At 46.4% G+C, this 23,505-nt stretch overlaps 2 protein-coding genes across 17 annotated transcripts in view; one reads left to right on the top strand and one right to left on the bottom strand.

Annotated features, from left to right (window-relative positions):
• The window catches only part of LOC119209903 (peripheral plasma membrane protein CASK-like), a 29,750-nt gene extending 8,113 nt beyond the window's left edge, over positions 1–21,637 (bottom strand). For 3 of the 15 annotated variants that reach the window (XM_062561392.1, XM_062561397.1, XM_062561398.1), the window contains exons 1-14: positions 20,512–21,636; positions 13,465–13,577; positions 11,004–11,109; positions 10,238–10,315; positions 10,059–10,131; positions 6,299–6,401; positions 5,876–6,050; positions 5,106–5,247; positions 4,765–4,848; positions 4,449–4,548; positions 3,544–3,560; positions 1,687–1,812; positions 1,436–1,513; positions 1,118–1,198 (exon numbers count right to left, since the gene is read on the bottom strand). In XM_062561392.1, coding sequence (XP_062417376.1) covers positions 1,118–1,198; positions 1,436–1,513; positions 1,687–1,812; positions 3,544–3,560; positions 4,449–4,548; positions 4,765–4,848; positions 5,106–5,247; positions 5,876–6,050; positions 6,299–6,401; positions 10,059–10,131; positions 10,238–10,315; positions 11,004–11,109; positions 13,465–13,577; positions 20,512–20,576 — 1,341 coding nt within the window. In that variant the 5' untranslated portion in view covers positions 20,577–21,636. The other 12 variants (XM_037459571.2, XM_037459597.2, XM_062561396.1 and 9 more) reach the window with 9 other exon arrangements.
• On the top strand, positions 6,280–9,603 carry LOC119210004 (probable G-protein coupled receptor 34). Of its 2 annotated transcripts, XM_037459600.2 has the most exons (3): positions 6,280–6,783; positions 6,883–7,531; positions 8,002–9,603. In XM_037459600.2, exon 3 carries the CDS (start codon positions 8,041–8,043, stop codon positions 9,313–9,315), a length of 1,275 nt encoding a protein of 424 aa, XP_037315497.2. In that variant the 5' UTR covers positions 6,280–6,783; positions 6,883–7,531; positions 8,002–8,040; the 3' UTR covers positions 9,316–9,603. The 2 variants fall into 2 exon arrangements, with proteins under 2 accessions (XP_037315497.2, XP_037315499.2); XM_037459602.2 differs by having other exon boundaries at positions 6,280–7,531.
• Positions 21,638–23,505: the final 1,868 nt, after the last annotated feature.

Genomic DNA, 23,505 nt, shown 5'->3' with positions numbered 1-23,505 from the left:
GTGTTTGAGTCGTAGGCTCCAACAGTGGAAAGAGTGTGGCTTACATTAATCCTCTTTGGTCACCAAGCACGTTACTGACACTGTGTTTTTACAAAAAGAGACATTTTACTTGCTGCGCTGCCAAACGTTCACATCTGCTCACCAGAGAAACGTGTTCTGTGATGATGCACAACAGATGCCGGAGAGCTGAAACAGCTGCCACTAAAAGCTTTTGACTTATGGTGGACATTAGTGTGGCTGAAAAAACTATTGTAAAACAAGGGGAAAAGGCACCAATGGGAACAAGTGTTTTGAATTTGAATACAAACTAAGAGACTGCATACTAAGTTGGCCTTGTATCATCGCCTCATAGATGAATGTCACATACACTAAACAGGGAAAAGGGGGCGAATGTGCCCGTTTCTCCCATGCGCTGCCATGCCAAAGCCCTTCACACCCGTTAAGCGATCAGCACTGTTAAATGTCTGCGGCAGCATGTAAACCCCAGCCGGTCAGGCCAGGAGAGCAAGACGGGCTAATTGGATTGAACCGGACCTAAAGGCCGGACTGTGACAGCTCCAGTAAGCGTCAGACCGAATCAGCGGCGGGAAACGCCCTCTGCTTCCAACTGGACCAAACCCCGGCAGCACCGTCCTACATAGAGCTGCTGTGTCGTTTTGACAGCGACAACCAATCGAAAGAACACAACTTAGATACAGCAAGTCTTGTCATCCACACAAATAATAACAAAAACAAACTCCTTCAAGCAGTGACAAATTTGTACCTTTACATGAAATCCGCCACTAATGCCTTCTTCCTCAGTATTCCATTTCATGCCCGAACAAATCTTCCGGGACTGTTTCCCACTACGAAGCTGCACTGACTGATGGCAGGAGTTACCATGCTGAGGCTCTCCCTGCCACTTTGATGCTCCCCTCTCTGCTCTTTTTGCCTTCCATGTGTCTATCCCTCCCCCGAGCTCAGGTGCTAAGCAGCTTTGTGGCAGAGGGAGTTACATGGATTGTGGCTGGAACCTTGATTCTGACACAGAAGGCTATAATCTCACCAATAAGCATGTGCAACGTGGTCAGGATTTTAAAAAAACTATAAAAGTGTTTGTGTTTCTGTAATATCCCACCATGAAGTGTGGCTGTGTGAGGATCCGCCTGAGCTCTTTGGCCTCCATGTTCTCTGGGTAACAGGAGAGGGTTTCCAGTACCTGGGGAAGAAAATTCAGACGACGACAAAGACCTGTGAACATTTTTTTTTGTCCTTTACAGTCACTCCTCCTGTCCAAGACTCTGGTAACGTGAGCCGGCGAGTGTGAAGCAGAGTGTACAGTTCATATTTAGAATGGACTTAAACACTAATGAAACCATAGTTAAGAAGATTATATTCCATCCACACACCGGCCCTTTATAATTGCTCTTTAAATTAGTCAAAGAGAGTTCCTCACCTCTTTGGCTCTCTGCACTCCATCACTTGGAGGGTTTCTGATCTGAGGGGAGGACCTGGTGTTGATTTTGTCATAAAGCTGAAAAGATAAACAACTACAATGTGAGAACAAATTTACCTTGTATGAGGTCAAAGTGCCAACCAATACCAAGCTCCCATGATAATACATATAGTGTTCCGTTGACATACAGTGACGCCTACTGGGTGCTTATGGTATTACAGGAGGAAGAAGGGATATTGTGCTTCACTCACATCTAACAGGGTGTGGAGGTGCTGGTCCTGGAAAACACTGTGGAGAAAGTCCATGTCTTTCTCACTGCAGTCTGTCAACGCGTGAATCTCCTCTAGACTGTCCAAAACCTGTGAAACTGCTCCTGTGCACGCGCGCGCACACACACACACACACACACACACACACACACACACACACATATATATAGACGTTATACACACACAAATGTAGACTGTACCACAAGAACACAGAACATATACACCAGTAAACCAAGCCTTCCCAAGAAACATTCAACAATACGTAAAATGCAAACACTAAACATAACAGACACGTATCCACAAACACAAACAGGCAACAAAGAAAAAAGAACAAACTAAAAACACAAAAAAGACAAGCAATAGGTGACGACAGAAAAACACAGGCAAACACTCAGAACTATTTAACCCCAAGTACCTGCTGCAACGCCCACACATGCAGCAAAACCAGAGAAACAGCAATACATGGCATCAATAAAAACAGCAGAGGACGGTCACTTCAAAAGTCTGTGTGGGTGATGGCTTAGAGGTAGTAGGCCCAAGAAAAATGCAGATAATTAATATGTGCAAAAACATCAATAGTGATTTTAGGCCTTTCCGCACGAACGTCGGAATGTCTTATACTGTATAAAAAAATTAAAATCTTTAATGTGCCTACGTACTAAACAAGCAGATGATGGTGTGATGTGTTTAGATGATACGGACACTTGAACCCATGAGCTGATCGAATAACCACAGGGCTGATGAGCGTTATGAGGTATGAGGTTACACCACAAGATTGACCTTATAGAAATGTCACATTTCAAGCTTGTCAATTAGTACATTCTTGTATCAGCCTTGCAAGGCCTGAAATAACAGATGTAAGGCTATTTTGGAAAAATAATTTGCATTTACTGGGCTACTAAAGACACTTTGATTCATCTATTACTGTGGGGCATAAACGAGAAACAGCAAAGGGGAAAACCTAATTTAACTTTTTAATAACTTTAGGAAAACCGTATTATAGGTCTGTTTACACGCTTCATATTACTCCCATTAGGGAGAATAATTTCAAGCTTTCCCTATTAATGCCTCTTCAGCCATGTCCAGATCAATATTGTTGGTGGATCACTAAAAGCTTATTAAATGTGCATTCTACTCTGTGAGGAAAACAAAATTGTACTGGAAATGACTACCCCTTTGAAAGGATCGCAGACGAAAGGAGTCACAATTCAATAGGACCTGGCCCTCATCAGTTACCTTAGAAACAACATACAGGACGCACTGTTGTGTGGTCGACTGTTTATCCTTACAAAAGACCTTTTGCTTTTTAAAATTATTTTTTCCATTGCAACCCGCATTGTCATTTACATCACACAGAGCAGTAGGGGTTTCTCCCCTCTTTATGTATGGTATGTGTTCTAGTGTTCTACACCTCAAAACCCTTTAAAAAAGGGGGATTACCACCTGCTCACTAAGAAGGTTACAGCCCTTAAATATTAAGAGTGGCCGTACAATGCGCTGCCCTGACAAGAGACTTACTACAACAAATACAAATACGCAGCAACCCTAATGATAGAAAAAATTCTTGTCAGACAGAACAGCATGTTTTCCTCTCAACCTTTGTTGTTCAGAGTTTCTGAAATTGAATATTTAAAACAAATAATTTGGATTAACAGGACACTCAAACTACAATGTTTTCCTAAAGCAAAGAGACACACACACACACACACACACACACAAACAAACCTACAAGGATTGCGGTCATTTAACACTTGAAAGACAAAGATGCAACTAATAAAGCGAGTGATGAGGGAATGGTATCACACACACACTTGATGGGTGGGAAGAGGGATACGTACTTTCAGCAGCTAGCAGTCCTAGGGACAAAACAGCGGAAAGAAACAACACCAAAGACAGAGGCTGCGATTAGAGGGGGTGTTCTGACACTAGGGATGTTGAGTTTAACCTCTCACAATGACAGAAAAAAGGAAGACACAAGATAAGAGAGTCAGAGAGCAGGTGGTGCTAGGAGGACTGAGGGCAGGAAGCAAAAAAGAGGCAGATGGGGGAGGGGGGGGGTTTAGGAAAGCGCAGGAAGTGAAAATCAGCAAAACGCAGCCAAATCTATGAATAATCTGCCATGGTGCTGCAAGCATCTATTGTAGTACATAAATCTGTAACCCGCAACGTGTCCGGTGGCCTGTCGCCAGGAAGCATAACTGCGACAGGATGCCAGCCTCAGCAATAAGGACTTATCAAAAAGCATATCGTGGTGCCGCGGCTACACATAACCCTGAGAGGAAACTGGGCGGAGTTGAGCACATAGCACGGACTCATTGGCTGACGATGTGTTACAAATCTCATATTGTGAGGTTTACAACGACAACACAAGTCGTTTGTGTGTGCCAGTGACAGCTTGCAGCCCTCTTATGCGAGGAAGCGAAAGTCTCTGGCTGAGACAGGGAAGCGAGGGCTTTGGGCAACATCTGTCTTCATCCAAACAGAGGAAGTTCTCTGCAGACAGCTGGAGATCACATTAAGACTGAAATAGAAACCACGAATTGAAACTGCCCAAGAAAGTGGTTTTGTGTTTGACCTCTTTTGAAACATCGGTGGATGTAAATATTTTGGCAGACCGAGTGAGTGACACTTTTTATTGTCCATTTAGTTACATCACCTTTAATTAAGGGTGTGAATACCTACCATCACATTTCTGAAGAACCAAACATCACTATACCTGGAAAGTGCTCCGTTGTGTGATTTACCTGAGGAGGTGGGGTCTTCTGAGAAGTCATGTAGTTCCTCTGGGGGGTCACCGTAGTAGGAATTAAACTTATGGCTGGAAACCGCTGCCAGCACTGCACCCTGGGATGCGGAGTAGCAGATAACACAGCTGTTACATAAAGCCTCAACAGGCTTTTTATGCGTTCGGATGCAAGGCCTTCAGGAGGACAGGCCTGTTGTAAAACAGTGAATGAGAAATTAAATCTGGTTCATCAGAAGCAGCTGCGCTATGTGGAGCAGGTGACACTTCTTATCTCAGATACAAGCCTTTGGGTAGAAGTAAACATGAATGCTGACCTTCAGCTTCCTCCTGGCATTAAATTTCCTCAGCTGCTCCACAGTTTCGGGGAGGTGGATCTTGTAGGCGTACCTGTCCCTCTCCTACACTCACACACGAAGACAGACACACACACACACGTAAAAAAAACACACAGTCAAACATTTTTGAAGAACAGATGTGAAAGCAGAGTTGTGGTTGCAAGCGGAAGGAAGTGTTCGTGTGTCAGCAGTAGACCAGAAAGGCTAAAGATCAAACTATATTATCACTAAACTTTATACACACACACACACACACAAAGGAGTTCTCATTGGAAAGGATTGTAGTGTGTGCGTGCGTGGGTGCGTGCGTGCAATCTCGCCTTCAGCCAGGGGTGGTTGAGGGCCTCGTAGACGGTGATCCTCTCAGCCGGGTCCAGCATCAGCATGCGTCTCACCAGGTCCTTGGCGCTCTCGGAGATGTGGGCCCACTGGCGGGGGTTCATCTGGACAAGAACACACACCCAAACACGCAGACACACACCAGAGGACACTTTGAGACGCATGTGTAACAGTGGAGAGATCGTAAAGAGATACCCATTTACATGAGATTACATGCCGTTCTGAGAAAGGAACCTGCCACTTTTAGATCTTGGCGGTAGTGCTGAGGGGATGTAGATCCTTCCCACCACTCTGCCCATCAGCGCCCTGACTATCGACGTCTCTGATCATTTATTATTGTCAAACCAAGATGCCGTGTTAGTTCCTAATCTCATTTTCAGAATAGAATCTGTAAATTTAGCAGCAGCTTGATGGAAGATGCCCCAGGGTCGTCCAGCAAGCTGCCTGCAGTGACGGCATCTGCCATGGATTAGTGCGCCAAGCGGGAAATTCATACTCTCAGTCGAAGAAACAAGAGAATTTTAAGAGGCCGATCGGATCATCCATCACCTCTCGCTGGCTTTTGTAAAAAAGTCAGACGCGTGGAACAACTGGCACCATCGATAGCATCAATGGACAAACGGCGAGGCAACATTAATTAGATATTTAACGGTGAAACGAGTCACGTCTGATTGGCGAGACGTTGGCTAAGGGAGAATAGGTCGCGTTTTCCTTTCACATTGCGAGGGTGTCGTGTAAATCAGCTCCTACCTTGTATTTCCCCTTGATGATGGCCTCGAACAAGCGTTCCTTGGTGCCGTAGAAAGGAAGGCAGCCAGAGAGGAGGATGAAGAGGATGACTCCACATCCCCACACATCCACCGGCTTGCCGTACGGCTCCCTCTTGACCACCTCGGGGGCCATGAAGTGGGGCGTGCCGACTCGGCCTGGAGAGAGAAGACCGTGAGCGCGTCTTAAAAGTAATTAGCTTAGTAATCCTGGAAAAAAAGGAAAATCTAAGGATTCAACTTCTGCTTCTAGGATACAAGGATGCAGAGGCATGCAATATCTTTGGGATTCATGTTAAAGAAAATGCCTGGAGGAAGGCATACATATGTATTTCAAATGTAAGGGGGAGGAAGGGATTTTCAGACCTCAGAGGTGTAAAAGGAACAAAAAAAGGATCCCACTGTACCTCCAGCTACTAAACCGGACTCTCCCAGCTGTATTGCCACTCCAAAGCCCCCCAGCTTGACAGGAGCAGAGTTCTCCTTTGAGGCCAACAGCACACAATGAGGCTGCAGAGTGAAAGAAGAGTACAGTTGGTGAACTTACAACTCAAATATATGAGGGCGATACCGGTAATGGTGCACAGTATTGCTCTTTCTGTGCCACAGTGCAAGATATTTTTCCTTTGTTACTGTTGCCTCAGTTTTGCGATGAGAAGTAACACTCCAACCACAGCTTAACGATTCTTACGTCACGACGTAAGCGAGACAACAAGTAACCTTTGATGTAATTTCCATCAAACGGTATAAGATAAATAAAAATGACTTGCATTCTCGGCATTGCTGTAAAGTTTATATTTTTTGAAGCAAAGGGTGGAATGGAAGAAAACCAAAATCATGATCCAGACGGACTAAAGATGGAGATGCTTTGGGGATATCGACAACTATTTGGGTAATTCCTGTCTGTTCCCATTTCATTATGTATTTGATGCATTATGTCCGAAAAATTGTTCCCACACCAAGCCTAATTAAACACTTGCTATGCTTGCAGGTTCTTTTTTTTCTTTGCAAGACTGGTGTTGGTGGCATCACAGAACCAGCTCAACATGTAAAGGTAACACACACATACTCCAGACCAGATCAATGTTACTGATCTGTGAGCAATATTACCAACGAAATTGACATGACAATCTGAGCACAGGAACAGGGCGAACAGTGCGGTGGGGTCGCTTCCTGTCTCATTTTTCTGACTTCCCGTAACGGAGGGTGTGGGGGGCGGGAGGGGATGTGGACAGAGGCAGCGCAAGATCAGAGCAACGCAGTGAGAGGAGGGGCGAGACAAAAACAAGAGGACGATTGGCTCACTAAACAGTAACATCCACGAGCGGCAGGAGAGAGAGAGCGAGAGAGAGAGAGAGCGAGAGAGAGGATCCACTCATAAAGCGAGAGGGGATGGTGATGAGCAGACACCGGCAGAAAGGATGCGTACAGGATTCACGACTCATTTAGAGAGGTAACAGTGGAGGTGAACATCGCATTGAGAATTGTTAAAGACGGGGACTCACGGCGTTGTGTCAGAGAAGAAAGTTCTTTACTCGAATCACGGTTTGATGGAGAAAAAAATCCACACCTCTGGATTACCGCGCACCGACACTTAAACCGGAGGCTGTGCTGGACTCTCCGAGCGAGGCGTATTGATGGTGAGTGATAGGCCTTCCTTTTAAGATACGCAGGTGGAAATTTGCATGCAAGTGTGTATTGTAGGTTTTATTGTAATAGACTGGCTTAAATAGGCAGGAAAATTTCACTTAGTCCAGAGTCTAACTTTCATTTGTAGAAAAAAAGAAAACTAAACTAAATTTATCACCCCCAGGAAGAATTGTTGTTCAGAAGCGCATTTGCACTTTTCCCAGAATATTCAATAACCTGCTGAGCCCCTCTTTCATGTTGATATCTTCTACTAGACCTTACATTAACATAATTTTCCATTTCACATTTGAGAATTACATGTGTGACCTTTAGGACTACAATTTGCATATTACTCACCCGTCTGTGCAATACATAAATGCAGATTAACAGTCAGGGGGAATCAACCTTCTCCTGTCCTTAATGTCGTCTGTTAAAAATCAGCAAACTAACAGGTTTTTTTTGTGTCTTTCTCGCTCCAAAGCCAAAAGAACAACCCTGACGTTGTCACGGCTCAGCCACCATGACCCCTTACTTCCCTTTCACTCTATCGGCATTCGCCTCGACCAACTCCTCCAACTCCTCTATTCCCAACTTGAGTTCCCTCCCAGGTGACCAGGCGTCCTCCCAGACAAAGTGTGACGACGACGACGACGTCGCCCTCCGTCTGCCGCTGGCGGTCCTCTACTCGCTGATCTTCCTCTTTGGCCTTGTGGGGAACCTCTTCGCTCTGTGGGTCTTCCTTTTCTTACACTCCAGCCGCAACTCTGTGCGGGTGTTCCTCATCAACTGTGCAGTGGCCGATCTGGTCCTCCTGGCGTGTCTGCCCTTCAGAATTGTCTACCACATAAACAGCAACAAGTGGGTCCTGGGACCTGTGCCCTGCAAGATGGTGGGGAACCTGTTCTACATGAACATGTATATCAGCATTATGTTGCTGGGCCTCATCAGCTTGGACCGATACGTGCGGCTGAAGGGGAAAGGCCAAGCCCAGAGAGGCAGGAGGCCGACGCTGTGGGGGCGCAGATGGCCGTGGAGCACGGTGGTGTGCGGGGCTATGTGGGGTGTGTCGCTGACGGTGATGGTGGCCATGGTGTCCACGCCAGAGGACGATGACTCCGCCAAAAAATGCTTCCAATACAAGCAACGGAGCGCCAAAGCCAAAGGGAAGGCGTACTTCAACGGCGCCATTGTGCTGTTCTTCTGGCTCGTCTTCGTCATGCTGGTAGCCTCCTACGCCAAGATCGCGTCTCAGCTGCTGAGGGTGTCGCGGGACAGGCCGGACCTTCCCAACGCACAGAGGTACGGACGCACCGCCAAGAAGTCCTTCTTCGTCCTCTTCCTGTTCACCGTCTGTTTCGGGCCCTACCACGCCTTCCGCCCCGTCTACATCCTCTACCAGCTCAGCGGCACGGAGTCCTGCGCCAACCAGCAAATGGTGTACCGCGCCAACGAGGTGATGCTGCTTTTCTCCGCCTTCAACAGCTGCCTGGACCCCGTCATGTACTTCCTGTTGTCCGGCTCGGTGCGCAAAGCCGCCCTCCGAGCGCTCGGACACCGGATTGGCCGCCGGCTGCCCTTCCTGAACGACGCGACGTCAAACAGCTCGATGGAGTTTAGGCGCGGCTCCACGCTCTCGGTTTTTCCTCACCGTGGCGCCAACACCCCCTCGGGCACCCCCAGGACAAGCATCTGCGCCGCCAACTCCACGCTCCGCTGCACCGGACTGACCACGCTTTCACCCAACTGGCCAACAGTGACCGCAAGCTTGGACCCAAATTATATTGGTAAAACATGATTACAAAATAAATGTTTGTCTTACTACCGAGCTATTCAGACCGCCTTGTGTGGGAATAACTGGCCTATGATCTAGTTCAATGCTCGCGTGACAGGTGGACAGCACAGTTATGTTGGGGGAGGGATGTGCTGGAGGGACAACAGCTTTTTTTAAGAATGCATGTTCTGTGTGTTTCCCATCTGAAACCGCAGTAGAATGTGTGCAGTTGTATTAATGGATCAGGTGGTTGGATGAAAAATGTAAAAAAAAACACACATATGGCCTCATTCAAATAAATGTAAAGAAGTATCCGTATTGTCTATATTGAAGTTATTAATTTTTTTATTTTTTTTATACATTCCTTGAGTTGTTCCCGTGGAGTTAAAAACCAACCATCTGGCGCTCCCAAAGTTAAAATCAGCACGGCCTTGCTTTCAGCGATCCCTCCGGGGGCTCTGATGTCAAATAACAGTGGTTGAGGCCTGCTCCATCTGGTGTGGTCGTGTGTGTCGCCTGTGTCAGAGGGCTAATCCTGTTGGAATCACTGGTTGATGTTAATCTGACTAGAAGAACTCTTAAAAAAGGACTGACAGCGCCTGCTCAACACGTAACACACCATGACACACTGGTTTTCAAACTGCTGGGTTTTCTTAAAACCGCATGATAACTATTGATGTAAAAAGGCGGAAGTCCTGTTTGAAGTAGCGTTTTCTGGTAAACAGTGTTGCATAATCTCAGTGAGGGACACATAAAAAAGATCTCACCTTCACGTCACGATGAATCACATTGTTGTCGTGGCAGTAGCGCAGAGCCTCCAAAATCTGCCTCATGTAGTGACTGGGTGGGCAGAATCAGATCAAGGGGTAGGGGAGGGAATTGTTAATTTCAGGCTTTATTTTTATTTAATGTGTTCTAACCACAGTCCCCAGACCGCGTGTCCTACCTGGCCACCGCTTCGCTGTACACAAACCCGGCGTCGGCTCTCTTGACGATTTCAAAACACAGGTCGGCTCCATCCATGCTGCGAGGAGTGAGAGAAGGAGGGAATTAGGTCTACTGATTATGCATAAGAGGTCTACATCTACATTTTATGCCCCACTGTCACAGACTCCAACATATAGGGATTATATAATATATATTATATTTTCATTATCGTACTTTTGAGCCACTTTCAGGGGGATGTGAGACACAGATTCACATCATAAAACACACCCAGAGAAAATAAATTAACTAGGTATAACCATTGAATTGATTAAGAAATATCTGGGAGGAGCAGAGATGACCCCCTTAGGATTTATAGAACTCTGATGCAGCGCTGCAATTTAAAGAAATCTCTCAAGATTGAGAAGGATTTTAAAAAACATAATTTCTTTTGTTACTCCTTATATTATTCTAAAATTAACATTTTCAATTATAGAGTAAATACTGGGTGAGGGTGCTTGTAATTATGTAAAATTATGAGGCGCACCCTTCCGCTATCTGCTGGTTAAATTCCGTCTGTGGCTTGTTCTTCTTATACATTTTTTTTTTTAAACGTGATATTTTTTCAGTGACTGAGCACAAACAGCATCATACTGATCAGCAGCTGTGGTGGAACGGAAGGAAGTTTTCTAAGTTAAACAAACACGAGATGCAATATCAAAAGCCTAAAATGGTGTCACGTGGACATAATAAAAATAATAATAATAATAATGCTGTGTGAGACTTACAATTCAAAGACCATGTAGAGCATGCCATCGGAGCTGTATGTCTCCAGCAGCTCCACGATGTGAGGGTGTTTCAGCATGTGGCAGATACTGGCCTCTCGCTTCAGATCTGGCACAGAGCGATGAGAAAATAATCAGTAAACCAATACACAAACTTGAGAACAAAACTTTTAATGATTTTTCCAATTGATATTTTGCTTATCTCAAAGATCACATTTCACAGTGAGCTTCCTGTGCTGACTCATTAAGGCACCTCCTGGCAGACATAGTTTCAGTGTTAAATGTCTGAAACTGCATGCAAAAGAGATTTTCAAACCACCGACTTTATGCCACTAAATGTCAGCACTGAGGAACTGATAGGCCTTTGAACGGAGTTATTAGAGGATATTAAAAAGGTGATGCTGTTGCACAAAAACACGGTATAGTGACACGCCGTGTGTATCCAGTCCCATAACAACTGCAGTCGAAGCAGAATCACATCAAAATTATATCTGTATTCACAATTGCCTTTGCTGAAAAGGTGCAAAGAGCTATGATGAGAATGCAGCAATCAAATTGAAAACCAAACATCATTTGGAAAACATACGACGACCTTGGGGTGAGAAAGCTCCCTGATGTTCGTTAGCAGAAAAAAAATGGCTCTGCTCTGCCCGAGACGCTCCTGTGTGGATGCTTGGTGCCTCGCTAAAGCCTCTCCTGTCCCTAGAGGACGAGCCGAGGAGATGAAAAGCAGAGAGGACATGCTCGGCAGGCCACCCGTCTCCTTATTCAATCCTTCGACGGCCACACCTCCACTCCGCCACCAGGGGGAGCAACAGTTAGTTCCAGTTACAGGGGTTCCATTGTGTGTGGAGACAGCAGACTGAAGTGAGCTGTCACATGGCGGGCAGAACTACGTGCCAGCTGACAAGCCGGCACCTGGGCAGACGGGCAAAGTGGCACCAGATGCGGCTTCACCGGAATATCATTTTTGGATTGCACGTATAGAATTGCACATCTGGTCTGTTCCCGTCTGGTAACGCCATCCCCCTCTCAGTATCGTCCATACCGCGCCGCAAATACAGTTCCGGCTGTGGCGTTCCTCGCTCTTTGACCGCCTCGCTTAAGGAAACAACGCAGAGGGGTAAACACCCACTCTCTTTCTTCATGAAAATAGAAAGGACCAACAACTGGCGGGGCGAGCGGTAAAACCGTTAGGGGCGGGGGCCGAGGAAGGCAGACAGATATAATGTGGGGTTGTTGAGCGCCTCACTCAATAAAAACCTCATTTACACACTAGACTCGCCATCTGCAAGACTGCTCTGTGTGTCAGTGTCATTACGCAACACAGAGAAATGACGCAGAGTCCCCACGACAGAGGACCCATTCTACTGTCCCCCTTTTCCCTTTCATTATCCCTCTCCTCTCTGCGACCAGTCCTCAGACCCGTCTCATTGAGTGTGTATTCTCATTCTCTTAACAATGGCACCCAGTGTCCTGCCAAGAGCCCGAGGGAGGCCTGCAAGCGTCTGAATGAAAGCAGTACCATTCGCCGGGCCCGGTTCCAATCCTATTCTCACACGGAAGGTCCCGGGGCTGGACTGGGGTGAGGGACGCGTGTTAAATCATCTCAACGCACGAGAGGTCCACATCTGGCTGGTGGGGAACACACCAGCGAGGCGGAAATACTGGGGCCGTTGTTATGTTCATCAACTGTGGTTATAATAAATACCATAAGTGTTGATTGCAAGTATGCACTACTCTATATTTGTCTTAATTCTACAAATTCTAACAATTTCCCTGTTTGTTGTGGGTTAATACGGTCAAACTCTTAATTACACCATTAATCATTTGTCCATCCACCTGCCTCACGAGAGCATGCACGCACACACAGCAATAGAAATACATGAATATCAATTGTAGGAGTTTTGCCTCTCCTTAACTCACATTTATGCTGACACAGATCCTTTCCTAATAAGACTATATGGTATGAGGTACACTCCACTTCTCCACCTCGATTATTTTATTTCTTTTTGAAAAATAAAATTCTTTTCAGAAATACGGTCCACAAATATCTTCGTACAGATTTTTGTAAATACAAGGTATACATGGCCATTTCCTTGTCTTGCTACAGGCTTGTCTCTGACTGAGGCATCACAGATGGCACATGGTGAACACCAAAGAGAGCCCCAACACACAGCTCCGACATATTATTCATCTGGGCTCAGCATGTGCGACATCATGCCTCATCTCTTTGAGTGTGAGAACGCCATTACACACTCGGCGTCTGTGTGTGTGTGTGTGTGCGTGCGTGCGCCCGGGTGTTTGCCAAACAGCGTTGCACTACACGTGCCGGTTGGACGTCCGTGATCTGGTCCTCTCCCGTCCAGATTGGGATTCCAACCCCTCAAGCTCCCAGATTTAACTGCGCCCCCCCCCTCCAACATCTCATCTCATCTCATGTTGGGTTCTCCGGGCTCCTCACCTTCTGTGCTGAGGCCGGGGCTGGAGGTGAAGCTGGCCACGTCGACGATCTTAACGGCGAACTGCTGGCCCGTGTCCCTGTTGATGCAGCGCCGGACCACGCTGAAGGGGCCCCTGCAACACAGACACTGGCGGGTTAGTGATGGACACCGGCGTGGAAAACACACCAGACCACACCCACGAGTGGATATGATTTATTGGTTTTAAACACACAGTTGAGTTAGCACAAACACAAGCCCGGTGCGATGGGTGGACGCGGTGCCGTTTCTCAAAATATTCTTCCCGCGTCATCTGGTGCCAGAGGGAATTATAGAGCAGTGGTGTGCAGCACAGCTGTAAAAGCTAAAATAAAAGCTTCATTATAGAGACCTGAGCGGGCGAGACAGACACAAACAGGTTTATTTCTGGTCGAACGGGAGGGGGGGGCAGGTATTATTCGGCTGCATTTCTTCTTGCGTACGGCAGCTGGAGCGCATGTCCGCCTGACCGACAGGATCCTTGTGATCGCTGAAGAAAAGAGGAGAGATATCGCCGCTCATGTTTTGGTAGATTCCTGAAACCAGCACTCTAACACTTTTTTTCAATGAGCCCTTTCCCTAAAGAGAACACACTTTTTTTCATGTTCAAATCCTGTTGATGTGCCGCTATCCCATACAACAAAATACCACCATACCACTCACTTTGTGATCCTGAAAACAATATCAGCAAACAACACATCATGTTATATTATATTACTTTTATTTTATTGTTTAGTTTGGAGCTATGCTCTTGTTAACCAGTAAAGAGTTAATTGTTAATTGTAAAAACAGAAATTAAATTTCTTTGGATGAGACATGGTATCAGTTGCAAATGTCTTAGTTATTGTTTGCACTTCTTATTCCTATAATTTTTTGGGTGTGCCACTCAAAACACACAAGTTTGACGGTTTGGACAAGGCTGGACCTTCCGGCACACAGTCAGAGCCCGAATGAGCGGCACTCCAAACATAAACACAGAAACCACCCGTTTCTATTTCATTAGTCTCACAAGCGCAAAATGATCATTCTCTCTCATAATGCCCAGCAGTGACAAGCACTGAAAGCTGAGATATTAGTGGTATTTGTGTCTCCTGGCTCAGTGAGACACACACACACACCCCTGCAGAGTTACAGCTGTCTCTACATCTCTGAGGCTGAACCAAATGCTATTGCGCACACACACACACACACACACACACACACACACACACACACACACACACACACACACACACACACACACACACACACACACACACACACACACACACACACACACACACACACACACACACACACACACACACACACACACACACACACACACACACACACTTTGTTCAAGCAAAGTGGTTGCCATCAAATGAACCCGTGTGGCGACAACCGCGTCCAGACAAACAAAAAGTAAACCCGGTGCCTTTTGGGAGGACCAAGGCTCCGTTTTCACATCTGCTGTAATGATTAACCCATACAAACAAATGTTGGGCAGCATGTGCACACACTGGACCGTGACACCGGTAAAACACAACACCTCCCGCCCCTTCACAGTTCATAGGGGTGCCGCAAATAATCCAACCCCCCCCCCCCCCCCCCCCCTTGGTAGATGTGTCCCAGCAGCTGGGTTTCCCATCAGAAGGAGGCACATTAGATGTGTGGGAAGCTTGATGGCTGCATGTTGGAGCATGTTTAAATTGTGCTGTACTGGGTAGAGAAACACAGGCGCTGGTAAAGAGTCAAGTGCTCTTGAAGAATGGGGCTAGCACTGAAGAACAGAGGAAAACCAACAGTCCCCGTCCATTGCATGAAATAATAAAGTCCGTGGTATGGATTGCAAAGTTGAAAACCCTTTTCTACTAGATGCACAGATACATGTATGTGTACCAAGCTGTACGGTCTCACGTCTTGCGTTTGACTGGTGAATGTTTGTAAGACACAACGGAGCACCGGGGGTCAGGCCGTTCTTTGTACCCATCTAATCCGTGTCAATAAAGCTCATTACCGCCATCAAGCAAGGAGGTGGGGTAGAATCAACCTGCTAGATTTCATGCATCAACCCCATTTGTAATCTTGGCTGTCGTTTCTAGGGGGCCGCATGAAGAATCTCCCCCCCCCCCCGCCTATTCCTACAGTTACGAGTTGCAAGAGAATGGGTGTCGGGTGCGTGCTGTTTCATTTAATAGATTAGAACGCCATTCGGTTCAACATCGGGAATAAGTCAAACAAATGAGACGACCATTCAACCATGTACAGTAGCCCTCATAAAAAGATTGGAAGAGAGAGAGTGTCTGAGCGTGAGGGGGCCGCGTACTGTTATGACATCACCGCAGCTGTGCCGAGAGAGCGCATAGAAAAAGAAGAAGAAAAAAAACGCCCACACATGGCTCACATCCGACAGCGGCAGTCATCAAACATTAGCCCAGAGTATCAATCTTCAGAGAGCGGCTCCGAGGCTCATTTCGAGTCTGCTCTTTGGAAATCACAGACCGGATATTAGGTGCCTTTTCGACATCCAGGCTGGCCGGGAGCCAAATTTCTCCTCAGGCCTCGGTGTGCCGCCACCCTCCTCCTTTCTCTCTAGCTCCTAAACAGCGACAGGACACATGTGTAACTGTAGCCGCAACATCACCTGCTCTGCTCCCCTGAGAGCAACCATCTTTGCTTAAAAGCAGCACTTTGCTTTTGAGCCGAGGTCAGCATCCAGCAGAATACACTTGATTAAGTCTGTCCTTTGGGGGGGGGGGGGGGGGCAGACATGGTGCCCTGATGTCACCATGTCTGGTCCGTCTTGGCGTACATAATTGTGGAATCAACAGCATTTGGGGAAATTCTAAATGAATTTGCCCTACTGCCCAAAATGAGCTCAAGTGCCAAGCAGTTTATTTCACAAGTTAAATAAAGTTCAGTGCTGTTCACCATTAGCACTGTGAATGTCTAAGCAGCAACAATAATCCAAGTGCTTACTTATGCAAATTAGAGACCCCTTTGAATATTAGTGGTAGGAATTAGTATTCTGGCTGCAAATTGAAATTTAGAGCAGAGAGGGCCCCGGGAGGTTGTGAAGCTTTGGCAGAAAAGCCTTTTCTCCACATAAATAAACCAGAGGACCCAGGTTTGTCTCTGGCCTTGTAGTCTGAAGGATTCAACTTTTACACCATCCTGATCTGCTGTTAATGGACATGGGAGGAGCCTGTGCTGACCACGAGGGGATAGTGCACACGAAGGGAGGAGTGGTTTTAGAATGAGTAAACAATCAAGATTAGCATACTGTATCCGCGAGACCATCTGGTGCAGGGGTCCGGTAAATATACCAAAGCACAAAACATATCTACACATGCAATCCTCCAAAAAGCACATACGCCATCTGTGGATCAAGTTATTTATAAGGAAACAATGACAAAACGCTTCACTCTAGGGAAGAGTTGCAGCTTCCATCCTTAACGGATACAGTTAGCACTAACCCCTCACGAGTCAGCCCCCTTGCTCAAAGCACTGCATGTGGAAGATTTGTATGCTAAAGGTTTCTGTTTACAGGGTGGGGAGAGGGACACCAAAAGCTATCAAACGATGAACGAAAATTCAAGATTTTAAATCGTCGCCCGAGTAATTTCATTATCCAAATCGGTCGAAGCCAGAAGGCTGATAACTTCATTGGTTCAGAATGAGTCGCACTTCCCAATTTCCTCGGCTGTAATGAGCACCGCAGGGCTGAAACAAAGAGTACTGTGACTTCCCAACAACCAAAGTCCCATTCAGACGGAATCATTACAGACACAAATGGTTTCAAATTGCTCCAGCGCAAACACTTCAAGTACAGCTGAACCCCCCCCCCCCCCCCCCCCCCCCCCGACAAAAAAAACTAAAACAAGCCTGTGGTTAGCGCATTAAGTTGCCATCACATCATTATCACATATTTACTATGTAAACTACAAAACGATGAACATAAAATGAGCCGGGCCCCCACTGCCCACGCCTGTTCTGACGCAGCCAATCCAGTGAGAAGTTGACTTGACACCCGACCTGTTTGTTCCCCCGCGGTTGCTAATAAGGCGAACAGTACCGCAGGGGAGTTGAATAAACATTTACATCCATGAGCTGGACGTCAGTCAGGGCCTGTGTCTCTTTGTGGCCATGCTACTTGGACGCATGCAGCTCTCGCCGTATCCATCAGCCACCAACCCCCCCCACGGTGAATCAGGGGATCGACCTGCTAAAAGTTCCAAAGAAATGCTTGGCTTTTTTTTTCCTATGGCGCTCAGTTCCAACACGTTGCAAAGCACTGTGTACATAGAACATCTTTTTGTTGTATATATGAAGAAAGCAGCTCTGACAGAAGGGATCATCCTGGACAAGGACCTGGTACTCAAGTGTAGATTGAAAACAATACACCACAAAGCTGCATAAAAACAATCCACACCCTAGTTTACAGATGGACGGAAGCAGGTTACTTCCTGAAAAAGCCACTCAAGAATACACAGTCAGGGAAATAAGATCAAACAGAACATGTCACACAAACACAAGTTTCTCCTAGTGAAAATGACTAACCGTCTTTCTGTGGAAATCACCCTAAACATGGCTCCGATCACGATCAGAGTTTGGAGGAGATGATTGCTGAACACTTTACGGCTCTCAATCCCACCCAGCCGGGCTGCTGCACTCCCACACAAGCCGATCAGGGACAATAATAGATATCTCCGAGTTGATAGGAGGGACCGACGGGATAATAGGGTTTATGTTGAAGTTTGAAAGGGAGCCGAGGTCAAAGGTTGGCACGAGACACACAGGTTTACAATGGCCCCGGGATCATCCGATAATCCGAGACAAAGCACCATGACGACCCTTACAGTACAAGTCACGGGTCACTAACTAGTTACAGCAAATGTACAAGGGCTTACATTTCCTTAACCACTGTCTGAATTATAGTAGAATTATAATTGAGTGTGGCTACGGAATGTTAATCTCAACACCACATGTCTCTATCGCCATACATTTTATGACGGCTCGACAGATAAGACTTAGAATCAGTCATAGAAGTGTCAGCCAAATCATTTTAACTGAAGGTGGATGAACACTATATTATGAAGGTCAGCAGGATATTGACATTATCAATCCACTTAATCCCAAATGGCACGGCTTCCGTTTCAAAAAACACTTTGGCTAAATTGTAGGAGCAGAAATATTCTCTTACCACAAATTATTGTGATGGGTTTCCTGTGGCTACAAAGCATTTTCCATTTCATCATTTTAATGAACTAACAAATCCTCGGATTTCAGTTGCGATCCCCACTAGCTACAGTAGTGCTACAAGTAAAATATGTGGGGGGGGGGGGGGGGGGGGGGGGACCCACACACACAGGGACATAGCAGAGTGCTGCAGTCAACGCCTGATGCCATTATTTATACCCTCAGCCTCAGGGCCATCCCATTCCCAACTCCACTTGTCTCCATTGATCTGTCTCAGCTTCCCACCTCTGGGCTGAGCAACAAAAAAAATGCCCCCCCAATACTCTCCCGAAGCCCCCCCCCCCTCTCCATCTTCCCGCAAACCATCCCAAGACAACAGGACTCAACACACTTGATCCATCAGCTGCCGTTCCCCTAGAGAACTGGCAGAATAAGTGGGATGTTTCTGGTCTGTTGGGTGACATCATAGTTGTGTCTTCTTTACTGCTAGCTCATAACGGAGTATTGTCCACTACTCCTCTGCTGTCCTGTCGGGATTGTCTCCTGGAATGCACAGCTGCTCAAACACTCACGTATTGGCAAAGACTGCACTTATGAGTGTCTGTTCACCACAGTGCAGGACATATAGGTATTGCTATGCAGTTGGTGTTTGCAAGAAATACATTATATAGAAGCTGGCATCTGCTGCACGCCTCACATGGAAAACTCTTCTCATCTGACGGCTATGGTGGATAAAACTCAAAAGAACATCATTATTGTATGATCCATGGTTCAGTGGCCTGGGGAGTCAACTTTCCTGTATTTATCGCCTTTGCGGACTGGTTTTTGACAATTGCATATATACAGACTTGAAGACGGTTCACACCATTTCCACACAAGCAGTCTCCAGTGGCTCCACCTACTGGGGTACTGGGCCTCCAAGGTAGAGGTACTTGGACCACCCATCCATTAGTAACCAAGAAGTCCTAGGATAACAGGGCCTATGGGCTCGGAGGGAGTGTGCCTCTCTTTTCCCCCCAAGAAATAACTTAATGGACCTCTAGTGGGGGGGGACTTGAGCCTTGAGCCTTACCATCTCACTTCCAAGCGGGACTTGAGGAGCCATCGCCGCATAACATGTGTTCATTTTTTAAAATGTTTACGACACCTTGATCCTTTGTCAGTCTTGTCACCGGGCTTCTCCGAAAACACAACTTGTGTATGGAAAAAGTTATGACTTTCATAGTAGTATGGTAGTAGGGTTTGGCAGGGGGGGGGGGGGGATTAGGAGGAGAAGAATCCTGCATGCAGACATTTTAGATGTGCAGCCAGATGATTTTCCCACATGGCCAGCGTCTCACACCCTGACTGCCAGTGTGTCAGCGAGCAATGAGAATACTGGCTTGACCAAAAACAGTAAATGGCATCACGGTAAGCACTTGGGAGGCTTTTTAAAAACTATACAGCAATAAAGGTAAAAGATCAACAAGACATGATATTACCACTTCATCTATTAAACCTGCGGTTCATATAAAATAACGCGTGACACACATCCCTGCACCGCGTTATGCATTCACTTTCCTGCGTGCAGGTCGTGATGGCAAGCTCAGTCTGCAACTCCTAATATTGTAGGTAACAGTGTGTTTGCCATTTGTGTTAGATATGAAGTTAAATGGTGATGCACTTCCGAGGAGCGACCTCACCTCACCCACCCAGCTCGTGAACGTTCCCCTTGGGAGAAAAAAAAACTGCTGCAGGCCAGCAAATAAGAACAGTTGCAGCAGTGTGCCCACAACAGGGAGAAAAAAAGAGAAAACACCCCAAAAAACAGTGACAAGCACACAAAGGGAGGGATTGATGACGGTACTTACTTGCCAATCACCTCGCACAGCTCGTAGACATCCTCGAACAGCACGTCGTCGTCCGCCATGGTCATTCGGTTAAACGAGGATGCTCTCCTCAAGATTGCCCACCCACGCGAATTTCTTGGGGGGGGATTCCTGGTAATTTTAAAGCCCCGCCACCTCCCCTAAAAAAATGTCAGTGTCGGGGAAAATGAAGAAAAAAAATCAGTAGCCGCTAAATAGTCCCGAGTTAGCCGGCTAGCCACATTAGCTGTCGTCCAGGGCTGTCACTCCGCGGCCCCACCTTCCGTTGAGTCCCCGGTAGGTCGGCTAGCCAGCCAGCGAGCTAGCTAGCTAAATAGCACCCACGGAGCGAACCCCGGGGTGCGGAGATTTCCTCGCTCGTTTGCAGCGGCACACCCCTCCTTGCATGCCTCGGGGCGGGGGCTATGTGTCTCTCACCGTTGGGTACCGCCCGGTATCGGGACTCCCCTCAGTGGCATCGACAGACGGGAGGCTTTTCCGCAAAGAACCGAGATGCTCGCTTTCACCGCAAGCTAACCGAGCGCTTGAAAAAAAAATGGTCGGCTAGCTGGGTTAACGGGAGCGAACTGTCGATGGGAAATAAACCGTTAGTGCGCTGTGCACACCGTTGTACCACAGATGGCTTATCCCCACCGACAACGCAGTGTGTGCTGGCCGCGTTGCGCTTCAGCACCGCGAACCCAAACGGGAGACCTCCGCGTGCATGTCGGAGACTACTCTGTTACATGCACCGCTTGTGCTTTGTTTTTTTCTTCTTCAAATTAAAAATAATACCGTATTCCCAGAAAAACCACAGCCGACGCTTTGCTCCGGCCCCCTAACGCTGGCTTCGGATGCTGGCTGGCGTCGACTGGCCGTTTCTTCCGACTTCCAGAAACGCCAAGCCCCTCCCTCTACATATGCCGTCCGAGGAAACTGGTCCGACCAGAGCCGAAATGGTCCGGGGGAGCGGGGCCCGGACCAGACTGGTGCCGCGGCGTCAGTCGAGCCAAGATGGCGTGCGGCGAGGGAGCCGATTTAGGTGCAGTTTCCTAATCCTCTTCCGACGGTTTGCATCCAGAGTGTCGCGCGCAGGCGTCAAAGCATCCAAAACCCCATCACCTTACGTCAGCTTTTCCTCGTCTAATGCAGTTCATTCCGGTGTCGTTTCCACTGACGGCAACGCGTATTTCCCACGCATTAACGGTGTATTTGGAAAAGGATATTGCAAATTCCCAAGGGGCTCTATCTGCAAAAACGACACTGCAAAGTCTATATTTTTTCAAAATTTGACAAATGGATGGGGACACAGTCGAATCGGGTGTTGTGGTGTTCAACTCTCCTCATTGGAAATGACGTGATGATCAAACTAATCTTAAACCTGTATTGTTATGTGTGATATAAGTGATATTTTGACCCTGGAGAACCGTGCACAGTGCGATTAGCGTGTAATCGTAGGAGGATTAAGTGGATTTACTTAAGTTTCGTGTGATCATCCTGCAGGTGCCTGTGTGGGTGCAGGAACGCAGGTGGAATATACCTCAGGTGTGGGAAGACCGTCCATGAGATGTGTCTGTGACGCCCCCTGGAGGTGATTAAACTAATTACACACCTCCCAATGCTCCATTTTGGGCATCCTCTCATGAACACTGAGAAACAAAACCGCAATAACGAAAAACATATATGATTATTTAGTGTATGCATATGTTCAATACGACTATTGTGTCTAACCATACAAATAGAACAGTCATGATATTACCTATTGAAATTCAAGATCACGAAAAACAACCTATTTAATCAATCAAATACTGAGGATAGAAAACCACCCAGCGTTTCTCCTAGCCTACCAGAGACCATGACAAGTGTCAAAACGAAATAGAGCTGAGCTGGTATACACGTAAACAAGTAACCCCCACAAGGCAACAGAGGTTCTCTCAAGCAGAAAGGAGAACTCATCCATGCAGACAGGAATAAACACAGACATCTGGTGCCACTAGAGCGCGCTGTACTCTTATGGCGCACTCGTTTCCATGGCGCTGCATCCCTTTTTTTCGCTTAAACATCATCAGCGAGCGTACCCCATTGGCTGAAATCCAGTCCAAACGCAACCGATAACCCGATTGGCTGTCGATGTGGTCATCTTACCGTATGTATGGCGGTGCATGTGCGGTTAATCAGCCCGTCATTCAATAGGTCCTTGCAAAAAAGTGACACTCAAACACAGGCTCTGACAAATTTAGCGAAATTGTAAGATTAGAGATATGAACGCTATAAAGGGAGATAAAGAAATGACATATGGGGAAGCACCAAACACGGGGAGGGGTTGAAAGGGCACAGTTTCCATGGTAACCAGAAAGGAAATGGTTTTAGTGGTTGCACGTAAAACTGGCTTTCAGTGAAACATGCCCACTCACCATCACATATACACATTTATTTGTGTCACTGAGGATGTTGCAGTGATTTACTTTTATTCCAAGTATAATTTTTGTGTTCACATAGAAGGTTTCAATACTGTGAAAAAAACACATTATATAGCAGCAGAATCCCTAAATCCGAAGAATAGAAATGTCCACACACCTTACAGCCTCTGAGACCCATCTGAAACACTGATGGTTATATATTCCACCCATTCAACATAATCTTTCACCATGGATTGTCTTATGAACTTTTTTGTGTTCAATTTTAATTTGCTGACTGTGCAAACGGTTGATCAGTTTCACACCAAAAATGATTGATTCCAAGTTAATTGTGTATATAATGCAGCAGAAAAATACGATTTGAATTCTTGAATAAAATCGAATAGTTTTGTCTCATCATTACAGTAATACAAGTATTTTTTACTTGTACAGTTTATCTACATTTAAAAAAACTTTTCTTTTTTGTTCACGAATTTACTTATTTATTTGGTATATTACGTTACTTAATCCATTTTATATTTAACTTATTGTGAAAAATATATTTGGAAAAAAATGAAAACCATCACTTCCTGTTTGACGT

This window comes from Pungitius pungitius, chromosome 3 (genome assembly GCF_949316345.1).
Source record: "Pungitius pungitius chromosome 3, fPunPun2.1, whole genome shotgun sequence".
NCBI classification, from domain to species: domain Eukaryota; kingdom Metazoa; phylum Chordata; class Actinopteri; order Perciformes; family Gasterosteidae; genus Pungitius; species Pungitius pungitius.
This window is presented reverse-complemented; position numbering and strand designations above follow the sequence as displayed.